At 39.3% G+C, this 12,187-nt stretch overlaps 1 protein-coding gene across 6 annotated transcripts in view; it reads right to left on the minus strand.

The window, feature by feature from the left end:
* Nucleotides 1–12,187, minus strand: part of kmt2e (lysine (K)-specific methyltransferase 2E) — a 45,891-nt gene that overhangs the window by 21,424 nt on the left and 12,280 nt on the right. For all 6 annotated transcript variants that reach the window (XM_067392224.1, XM_067392223.1, XM_067392222.1 and 3 more), the window contains exon 2: nucleotides 4,342–4,526. In XM_067392224.1, coding sequence (XP_067248325.1) covers nucleotides 4,342–4,412 — 71 coding nt within the window. In that variant the 5' untranslated portion in view covers nucleotides 4,413–4,526. The remainder of the gene's footprint in view (nucleotides 1–4,341; nucleotides 4,527–12,187) is intronic.

Raw genomic sequence — 12,187 nt, forward strand, 5'->3', positions numbered from 1 at the left:
CGTACAGAAAGAAGGACCCTTACAGACAGATTTACAATCACGTATATAAACATAACCTCACACAAAACCTTTTCAAGGTCACATAGCCACTTTAATACCAGTATAGAAACAGATTACATGTTTAACATGACACCAGAGCACTCGCATAAACAACGGTTATGCTGTAATTTGCATATCACTACGCTTCTGTTCATGAAGCAAGCATGTGCTTCTTTCAATGAGAGACGAAACAAAAAAAAGCACATACGTACTTCAAAAGGTACCATAGTTCTTAATAAAACGGGAAGATCCCCCAAAAAATGGTGCCAAAACTTACCATAAATCAAGGCTTCTGTGGAGTAAAAGGCAAAAGCGCGACAGCATGCAGAAACCAGTCCGTATTCGTTTCTCTTCCCTGTTTTTGTTGTATTCTCACTTTCCTCCCAATCATGTCTCACTGCAAGCAGAGAGAAGCTATACCTGCTGTCCCATTCACCTCGTGCCGTCTTGTCCCTACCTCACGCCTGCACTTCCTGATTCAGTTGGTGCTTACAGCCAACTGTCAAAGTGAAAGTGTGCGAACCGCTGAGGGGCGGGCCCTTTAGAGAAAGAGTGTGTGTGTGTGTGTGTGTGTGTGTCTGCATGAGTCAAATGAGAATAAGAGCGCATACGAAAAAACTGCCCTTCCAGGCAGACGATAAATGATTAGCAGGTTTTTATTGATGCCTTTACATTACGGTGTGGTTTTAGCGATAAGATTATCAACGAGGGGCAGGTGACAGGCCGGGGGATTTCCTTCACATCGGTGACAATAAACTCTCTAGTGTCTTTACTAAAAAACAGCCGCCTTTCTAAGCAGGCTTAGGAGGAGGACTTTAAACAGGCAGCTAGTCAAAAGGAGACAGAGAGAAGGTGTTTGAGTAGGTGCAATGACAGAGAGGTTTGACAGATTGAAAAAAATCTAATTACCCATAAATGCAACATTAAAGCGCAATATTATTTTGAGCCCAGAATTGACACCCGGGTTCAATGTTTTAGACGTTAAAATATTTTCTCATCTTAAACTTCAAAATCCATTGATAGCTAACAAAGTATTTGGAAAATTAGTATTTTCACAATTTTGTCCGAACCAGGTGCAATGCAATAATGGTTGGTGTTTTAACGCCATGCCATCTTTCTTGACTATTTCCATGGTGAGTAACAAGTTTCAATACTATAAAAGAGCAATTTAAAAACCTATATAATGTTTTTAAAATTAGCTTTAAATAAAAACTCTAAAATGGATTCAGTGTCAAGCAAGAACTGATAATATATATACACACACGAGTATCTTGAACATTGGATAAAAGTGTCCACCAATTTCATAAATGTAAATTAGAGTTGTTAAAAGTGCCAACTTTTGGTACTGAAATTTAAAAAATTTGCTTTGAGTGCTGTTGAGCGGATTTGTAAACACCTCTGATTGGCCATTGTGTTCACACGCTCATCAGATGTGTCTGTGATTTGCTACAATGATCAACGCATGGGAGCGTTTGAAAGCACACGGAAGTGTTTGAATTTGAAAGAGGGAGCGCTCCTGTGTGTATCTGTGTAAGCGCTTGGTGAAGACTAGAGCGTCACTGATGACTATTTACAACGTTTTTGAAGCGTTGATCATTGAAGCCAATCACAGCGTGTGAACACAAAGGCCAATCAGAGGTGTTTACGAATCCGCTCAACAGCGCTCAAAGCATCACATTTTTAAAATTTAATCTGGAAATCTCTTCGCAGCACACTATGTTATTGTATTTTTGTGTCAAATTGTTCAAAATTGGTACAAAATTTATCAAAGAGCGAAAAAAAGATGGAAAAGACAGGACGGAGTTTGCATGGAATGTAATTGAAGCTCCAATTAGATGCAACTGGTATGCATGTGCTAATCATAGCCCACTGCTCCAGAGACAGCTTAATATGGAATAGACACAATGCACACACATACACACCTGTTGAGAGAGAGTAGGGTGACAGATTGCAGGGTTCCTACACATGTCATTTAAAAACCAGACTCAAATTTCCATATCTATCTGTTGATTTTTTTAGACCATATTTTACATAAATGGTTGATACAGCATTATATTTATATAATAGTCATCTCTAAATATTTTTACTTTCATTTTTCATTGGTTTTTGCATGATGAGAAGAACCTAAAGTGCTTCATAATCTGCATATATTCACCTCACACATCAGCTGGATTCTTTAAATGTGGTTTGATGTTGCACGATAACCAAAGAGCAAAGCACAGTCTGATTTAGATGATTGTTTGCTCCTTTATCTTTTTCTGGTTTGAGTGGTACACGCACAATCTTTTAGTAAGGTTCAAAAGAGACTCGCTTATGGTAAAGACAAACAGTTTTGCGTTATAAAAATAAGCACCTTCAATTTATTCATTCATTTTGGACAAATCACTAAATCTTTCCCATGAAAACACTGCTACATGTTAGTAATTATTATGTTTTAGAAAACTGAACAGGGGCTATAGTCTTGAAACACAAATATGTTTTCCAAACTTGGGAGCTGGAAATGTTCCATCTAGACCTGGAAATTACTCAAATCAAATTCCATACTTTTCTAAACTGCGTAGGAACCCTGAGATAGGGCATAGAAAGAGTGACATCTCACATTTCCTCCCATTACATACCTAGACATGCAAACACACAAGTTACATGTGTGTCATGTTTAACGTAAATCACACCAGACAGCGTCCATCTAGAGCTGGACGAGGTTTAGAGGGATTACAGCAGCTGTTTCAGGTCCAATGGCATTTTAACGGACTATCTGTTGACATCACAGTGATGCACAATGCCTGGTAACCATGACAACCTCTGCCGCAGGCCCGGGGTGGGCTGACCCTGACTGAGGAGTAATGTCAGGAACAAGAAAAAAGCCATGTAGGAGACGTGCGACACTCGGATAAGATCCGGTGATGCATAGACCACCATGTAAGACCACCCAGAGATAAACAATGCAACATTTTTTTTTTCATGATGTGCCGTTTCTCGTTTAGCGGCAGGTGGAGATCCTTCTTAAAGCTTGTTAGAGCCTTGTGGAATAAATCTGCGTATGCAGACAGCCGTATGGATGCCCGAAAGACTAAAACCCAGACGGACGTAAAGCTACATGGCAGCACGGCCTCTTAAGCAGGCTAAAGCTCCAGGGCCCAGCTGTCACTCAGACGGTCGCCATGACAACAGGCCCTGCGCAGTGCAGGAGAGAGCGCCATGGCAACACAAAGTGACGAGGCAACGGGACGGAGCACCGCATTTAAAGAGAAACACACTGCATTCATTCAAGCGCATGCTGCAGAGGGGAGGGGTCTGCTGTACGGCATGTGATGTAAAATCTATTAGACGTTTAACAGCAGTGTTTCCTGCACTGAAACTCACAGAATGGATAAGAGAAATCTGATGAATAGTAATATAGAAATAAAATAGTAACGGACGGGATTATCGATCCTACAAATACAAAACCGCAAATCAAATCCCATTCTGAATGCAATTCAACATTTTTTTTTTAAAGGAACAGTACAATATTTTCTCTTCTTAAACTTCAATCTCCAATGACAGCAAACAAGTATTTGGAAAATTAGTATTTTCACAATTTTGTCCTAACCAGGTACAATGCAATAATATAGAAATAAAATAACAATAAATGACGTGATTATTGATCCTACAAATACCAAACGGCAAACCAAAACCCATTATGAATGCAGGTCAACATTTTTTTAAAGGGACAGTACACCTAAAATGAAAACATAATTCAGGTACTTGGTTCTATTTATCGGTTGTTGATTGGATGTTGAGATGTGGGCGTTGCCCTCAAAAGTGGAGGCAGATGAACGCGAGTGTGAAGGGATGGAGTTTATATTAAAAAAAATAATATTAAAAATAATGATTGAAGTAGTCATGGATGAATTTTCATTTAATTTTATAACTTTTAATTTTCTATTCCTCACATAAAGCTATTGTACGCTCTCAGAAGTCATACAGATCACTTTTATAGTGTTTTAGGGGTTTATTCTCATTTTTGGACCTTGACAGCTTCAGCCTCCATATACTTCCATTGTTAGGAAAAGAGCAACTGCTATATAACTTATGTTCCACTGAAAAACTTTTCTTTCTTTTTTTTTGCAATAGCAGCAGAGCATGTTTCTGATGAGAAAGTCACAGACAGATGAGAGAACGGAAGCGGTGGTGGAAAAATCAGACTACAGATGCGCTTCCCTCTGCTGATGCAACCAGAAAATGAACAAAACGAAACAAAAGGTAGTGATGAGTCAATATGAAAGGACACCGAGAGCAAGAGAGAGAGAGAGAAAAACTCACTCTGAGCCTGCAGCCATGTCCAGGTATGAGGTGTTGGCCGTGTCCACCCCTACTGGGATGACTATGCTCATGACGTTCTGTGCTGGGAGTCTCTTGTCCTACTGAGTCCAGAGCACAGCAATCCAAAACACTGAGGCATGTCAGCCACAGCACTCATTGCACACATCTAAGTGCATCCACAAGGCCTGCAAAGAGATGGAGAAAAAAACAGTTCAAGAGTTTGACAATCAACAACACACCAGACAAAATAGGGCAATAAAAAAACGTGACTGGGGCACATTTATGGAAACTACACACAGATAGTGTACATGTTACGAAACCCTGGGTCATTTCAGCTAGTATTGTAAACAGGATGTGACACTTTTCAAAGATTAGCTATGATTCATAGTAAAAACATGAGGCTATCGTTGGCCCTGAGGCGTAATATTATTCTTCCAGGCATCAAGAGCACTGGTTAACATATGTTCATTTCTAATGGAAAAACATCAAAAGACAGGGCTTTAACTTGATGGTTTGTCCTTCAACACTTTGGTTTGGGTAAAGCTACTTGGCTTCTAAAAGAAAAAAAAAAAAAAAAAAATCAGTGCTTGAACACGTCTTTTGTATAACAAGGGAGGGGAAGTGAAGATTGTGTGGCAAAAGCGTGTCCAATAACAGAGCTCGACCTTTGCAGAACAAACAGAGTGCAGTGACTACACATTGACACAAGGGGGCGCAGTTGCATGCTTGGTCAGAGCCACCACGAAAGAGGAGAGAGAGAGAGAGAGAGAATACAACATGGAGGCAGCTTTTATATTTTCCGCTCATCCATAAACGTCCATTCAATGCTCACATCCTGAGCGTGCACAAAGACGTGTTGTTGCGGCACTGCTCGTGAGAGGATTTAATGTGTTCATGGTGGAGGCAAAAAACGGATGGAAAGATTAATGATTAAGCGATATATTTGTCGGGCAGAGCGAGACGAAGAGATGCAGCTCTGTGGATAGAGGAGGGAAGTGGCATTGATGGACAGCAAAAGATAGCACCAACAGCCAATCAGGGGCTTCCCTTGCAAGTAACGTTTTAATCCTGGTCAGAGGGGCTAAATATGTCACACTGACATACTTCTCCTGGAACAACAAACAGGGTGGCGACAAAGGAATTAAAGTGTGTGTGTGTATTGTGGTGATAAGTGGGATTAGAGGAGGGGCCAGATGCTGGGACATACAGTCTACAGATGAAACCTGGATTTTGGCGAGACTGTTTGGCTACTAACAAAAGAGGATGGAGGAAGACTAGTAAACTAGTAGTGTGCCAACAGGATCTAAGCAACCAATTTCAGTGATAAATAACTGCCAGTAATTATTAATGTACATTTCTAATAGGGATGCTTGTAATTAACTGGTTATCCATAAACTGAATTTTGATTGATTAATACTATTGGTTAAAGTGTTTATATAGTAGTAAGTTTTAAAGTGGTTTTTCAAGATATTTTGAAAACGCTTGCTGCATAGTTAAAAATACACTACACATATAAAATAGAGTTTGAGAGAGAAAAGAAAAAAAAAAAACGTAAAATTTTATAATTATATTCAGAAATAACGTATAGCCTACTGGTAAATAAAGCGAATGTTCCCATATTCGCGATGTATTTGGATGCTAAACTATTATTATGTAAACTAGGCTTTGTACTTCATTTATGTTCCAATATTGATGTAAAACATCATCCTTTACATGAGCAAAAATGTGCTTGGATTAGCACCACAGTGGGGCGGTACTGACGCCGACTCAGATTGTGCTACCAACACTATGTTTGCATTGTTTTAAGGGTAGGTTTAGGGTTTTGGGTAGGTATGGACGTTATGAAAGAGTCAAAAAACATCACACCGCATGAATATTATGCAATTTTCATTGGCAAATGTGCTACCTATACTTTTTTTAATGGGAGGTGGCACAGAGAGTGGGTAGCATAAATCGTCAGAACACCACAAATATATATGAAAAAGAAATGTCCCTTTTCAGGATACTGTTTCTTTTAAAAGATAATGTTGTAAAATCCAATCATAGTTCAAATAATTTAGGGACATAGGGAATAATTTAGTCTCCCACCGCACATTAGATCCTGTGACTCAGTCTGTTTTAAATCAATGTTGAAATCTCACCTTTATTCTGTGGCTACAACTGTAGTCACATGAACTATTTTAATGATGTCTTTACTACCTTTCTGGGCCTTGGAAGTTATTACGTTGCAGTCTGTGGGGATTCATAAAGCTCAAAAAAAAAAACCTTAGAGCTGTGGTTGCCAGGTCTGTGCAACAAAAGTAGCCCAATGGCCAGTCAAGTCAAAATTAGCCCAAAAATAGCTCAATGCAAATTTTCTCCATCTGGTGGCCGAATTCTCCACTGAATTTGTACATCTGGGGGTGTTTTGGGGGGCGTTGGGCGCCAAAATCGTACATACGGGGGTGGAAAGCAACCCGCAGAAATTTTTTTTTACCTGCGGCAACAACAAAAGTAGCCCAATTCCTCGGGAAAACCGCAGACTTGGCAACACCAGCTGTTGCACATTTCTTTTTACTACATCATTTATCAAAATAACATGACGCATTTGTATCATTAAAAAAAAATAATAATAATAATAATAATAAATAAAAATAAAACATACTACCACTTATATTTGCAATATAAGAATATATATAACTAAAATAACTAATAAAACCATTTTTGTACCCACATTTGGCACTTGTTAGATAAGTGTTAATTTTGAACTTTGCATACTAGGACCGAGATCCAGATCACTGCAAATAAACAAAACATGAACTTACATGCCTGCACACAACACACACCTTGACCAGCCTTAACATGCCCCCTTTAGATACACGCATGCATACAAACACTCCCCTATGAAGGTGGCACTTCTGCTCACGGTTTGGAAATATATTATAATGACTGTCATCCGTATGTGGCATGTTGGAGAACAGACTTTCAAACCATATATAATGTGTGAGAGACACGTGTGTGCCCTTATGTAGAGCATAAAGACTAGAGAGAGGCTATAAAGCAGTCCAGAGACTCGCAGAGATGACAGCTGTCAGCTTCGGGGTTAATTAATAGGAATCTGACAATGTGTGTCGGTTAGTGTGTGATTTACTCTGTAGGCAACTACAATTCTCCCATTTTTGGCCATGTCAGGTCGCTTTCACAAGCGCAGTGGGTCTAATATATTGTGGATGTTTCGACTGCTGTGAAAAATGAATGAAGTTTCACCGCTCTTGAAAAAACACAGTAAATAATAGCTCTGCTCCAAACCTAGAGCGCTGCCTTACTGTCTTTTGTTTACATAGGCATCTGTCTTTTAAGGCAGTATCCTGACGGAATTGGAACCTAATAAGTGACTGATTTGGAATGCTCTACATGGGCAGCATTATGGCACACAAATAGCTCTCACAAATAGAGACTAAGAGACGCCGCTACATATTGATTCCAATAAAGTTTTAAATGCCAGCAAAACAGAGCACACATATAACATTTTAGCATAATTAGATTGTATTATATGCCTTTTCTGTCATTCATATTCTATATAAATAAAGAGATGCACCGATACCATTTTTTTTAAGGACAGAGCACGAGTACCGATACTTTTTTTTTCTAGTACTCACAGATACCTATACATTTATTAATTTCTCTCTCTTTTTTTTTTTGGTGATGTTGCAGTTTTCAAGCAAAACACAGTGAGACTAATGAATGTTGGACAGCTTCTTTATTATTACTCTAATGAAAAAAGTAATAATTTTTATGTGCTCATCACAAACTTAAAGAACAAAAATGTGAGTGTCCAATGACCTTCAAAAGGGCATTATTAACAATACATATAATTGTTATGTAAAGAAATTTACAAACAACAAATACTATGGAGATACAAATTAAATAAACTTGCTTTTCAGATACAGTAGGTTTATTTACCATGTATACATTTAACATCTTTTGTTTTATTAACATTAATGACAAATATAGGCTACGGTCCCTTTAAGACCGAATCCATGGATACAGGATATGACACATATCCTGTTTTCACCCAAATGTTTACGTCCAATTAAGCCATAACCGACTGTACTTACATGAGATACTACACACAACGGACATTTTGACATCTATGTGTGAATTTGACCATTCAGGCGTAAGGAGAACTGATCGCGCGGAGGAAAGAGTGCGTTTGGTTTGTGTCATTCAGCGTGATTCTGCCTATCCCGTCTTCACTAATCGATAACGAATTGTGATTAAAAGCATGCAGTTCGCAATGTATGGGTTGTCATCGTTAAGTTAAGTATTTCCACACCTCTGAGGCTGACATTGTTTCTGCTGCTGCCGCCAGTGTCATACATATATATATGATTTACAGTTGATTTCAGGGAATACAGGGAAAAACTTACCCTAAAAGACTTTATTTTTTTTTAACAGTTCAACAAGGGAGAAAAAAAAAACTCTCATGTTCACCCTGTTGTTTTTAATGGAACCCAATAATAATAATACTAATAATACTAATAATAATGATAATAATAATAAATGTTTTATTATTATTACAATATTTTTTATTAAACAAAACAAATCAATAAAGAAACATTACTATATTAATACTAGTATGCTTTCAAATAAGAAATAGACTAATAATAGTCAGTCAACAGTAAAATTACAATGACAATATTCATGGTAAGGTTAGCAAAACAAAAACAGTTTAATTATTGATTGGCTGTTGATATGTTGTAAGTACATACCCACAAAAGATTATTTTGATTGTAATAAATGCTTTATCAACTTTATTGGTTTGGAAAACTGACCAAAAAAAAAAAAAAAAGATTTTGTTATTATAGCAAGTCCAAGCTGAATTTTAGGGCTTGGAAAGGGGGATTGGAAACCCTGTTGCAAAAGATGACTTAAAATGCTCCCTAGGTAGGCAGCTTCAGCTTGCTACATTTTGGCACAGAGTTAAAGTTAAGTCCTCTTCACGAAGAAGTGACAAACACAGGAAGAGGGCAGAAGAGAGACAACATTGTATCGTGTAATAAACCCATTTCCCTTAGAAAGCATACGGTGGGTCTCTTTCCAGCTTTCTCACACAGAGTCTGTTCTTCTTGGCCTCAGCAGGGCAATCCTGCCGTCACTGCTTAGGAATGCACGCGTGCGCACTGCCTCTCTGTATACACACACACAGAGATAACCATAACATATCTCCTCCGAATGCCCAGACATACCCTTTCTTTACTCTCAAACACTTGCACACACATTCAGCAGACACCCCCCCTCTTTAAAAATGCAAAACGGAGGGAGGTTTGGAAAAATCTAGTACAGTAGAACATTCCTGGCTAAATCAGAGCATTCAGACTGCCTCAGACACGCCCATTTCCTTTAGTAAAACTGTCTGCCACTCAAGGAGGAACGCAGCCAGAGAGAGAGAGAAAGAAAGAAAAATGCTTGCCCTACCCGGATTTCTTTCCCTCCCCTAGCTGCACTTCCTAAATAAACCCTTGACACTCAGAAGGGAAGGGAGGGGTGGATGGGGAGAAAAAAGGGGGAGATGGCTGCGGAATACGAGACCAATTAAATGGTCATGAGGAAAGAGAAGCCATTTAAAGAGCCTATAAAAAGATGAACAGCTTTCGAAACAAAATATAAAACATCCTATCTGAAAACATCTAATATTAATTCTTTTCTGTCCTGTTCTTTCAGTGATTGAGATTTCCACTGGCTCCCAAGCTATCCATCTAAGGAATGATGATGAGGGACCAATTCTGGCACAGAAGTAGCCAGCTGAATCCAACTGTTTTTCCTCCTCTCTCTGTATGGACACAATGTCGTATTGGAAGCTCCTCCTTCCGGCAGCTCGCTACAGCAGGCAGGGAAACCCAAAGCCTCATGTAGGAGTATTTTTTCCTTTCTCTCCCCGTTTCTCCCGCTCTCTCTCCCACAGTCATTTTCCTGGTTTGCGTTGTCTGATTTTCAGCGGGGAGAGATGGAAATAGAGCAGGCTTCCAAATGCTAGCCCCGGTGATGTGACTTCACACCATTCACGCAGTCTGAGTCATCACAGCCTACGCTACACTGAAGCTTTACACAGCCACGTGCCTCAAAAATGCACGAACGCACGCCGAGAGCTTTTCCTCACTGTCATTGATAAAGATGCATGAGGTACGAGGTTGTATCACCCTGTTCGCATCTCTTCCTGTGAGACAAATATGCCACAATCATGGCTGCCGGCCAGCTCTTGCTGTTGAAGAAAAGATGAGAAATTCATATTTGAATATAATCTGTTATTAGTGGTGTTTACTAAATTTCCCATTACTTAAGAACTAACCCTTAATACCAACTGTTAAACATCAGAGCTGCAGAGACAATTAATGACTTGGCAGATGATAAAAGAGCCGGAAAACCCCCATAGACTTGAACAACATTGTCTAGAGGTCAGAAAAGATACTTGAGGGTGGGCTCTTTTGACTTGGGCCACTAAGCAAGGACGTGTTTCTGGCCTGTATTTTATCTCTGCCTCTTTGACAAACGTTAATGAGGTTAATGGCTCCTGTGCTACAGTCTGCCAAGTGGCTGACCACAGTGCACCTCCACCATGGTCAGACAGGAGGCACTTGACATTCTTAAATTAGATAAGGATGACTGATGACAAACAAAATCAATGATGCACATCCCCCATCTATAGATTCAATGAGTAGTTCATTAAGATTTATAAAGAAAACTAAATTTTTACATTTTTGGAAGAAAATGTGATTGATGCTTAGCAACAGCACTAGGTTGTTGCTATGTGGTTGCACACTGGCCCGGGTCTAAAGAGCCCAACTCCAAGTCTCTATGATATTCTTGTGTCCCTCTTTCAAGAGATTACTTTCCATCTTATTTTTAACTGTCAAGAAAAATTAAGTCTGAACATTTAGAAAACTAATAGCACACCTCTCCTCCAAAAGATGTACAATGAAAAGTTTCATTCACATCTATAACACAAAACTGAAAAACAAACCAAGGACCCATTTTCCACCTGGTTTTGTTTGATCAGATCACAAGTAGACCTGGTATTTTAATCAATCTCTTTTGTCCACTTTCAATCACTTCTGTCCTGATTTCTTTGAAGGGAGGGTCTATCGGCGGGTAAATATGTTTTTTTTCGGATCTTCTGATCTAATTGACAAAATAAGCTTGCACAATTACATATGAACGTGCCAATGATGGCAGAAAAATACACAGAGAGCAGCAGCTTTCGTTTCTGCTCTGACAGCCACAAGTCCTGTTGAACGCTTTGAATGCGCGTTAAAAATCAGGAATGGTCAGAGAACATTGTGCTTGGTACATTTTTTGTCTTCAAATCAAACTTGGGTCTTCAGCCGACCAAGTTTAAAACCCGTCTGGCTAGCGTGCTTCCCATAATGTTTATGCATTAGGCCAGTAGGCGGAGAGCAGGCGATCTTTAGTGACTGTTTGAACACATTTGACCACATGAGCATTTCCACTATGAAAGCAATCCGGTCTAATGCGTTTTCGGCTACCTCTGGAAAAGGTAGAAAGTGGACAAGCTCAAAACGTTTTACACCCCGTTTACACCTGTATTTAGCGTCGTCCACTTGTGATGCAATCGAACAAAACGCATCTTAATACCAGGTGGAAACAGGGCCCAAGACAAATTTCCTTCCTCTTAGTTAATGGCACTTTTGGAGCATCAGATTGCACGTAAATGTCCGGATGCACAGGGGCCGAATCAGCCCATTGCAATAGTGCCATGGGCGAAAAGGACAGTCTGCGCCACTCCATGATCAATTTCATGCCTGGCTTGCACCATTACATCACAAACACCGCACAATAACATTCACAC

Source organism: Chanodichthys erythropterus, chromosome 8 (genome assembly GCF_024489055.1).
Source record: "Chanodichthys erythropterus isolate Z2021 chromosome 8, ASM2448905v1, whole genome shotgun sequence".
Classification (NCBI taxonomy): domain Eukaryota; kingdom Metazoa; phylum Chordata; class Actinopteri; order Cypriniformes; family Xenocyprididae; genus Chanodichthys; species Chanodichthys erythropterus.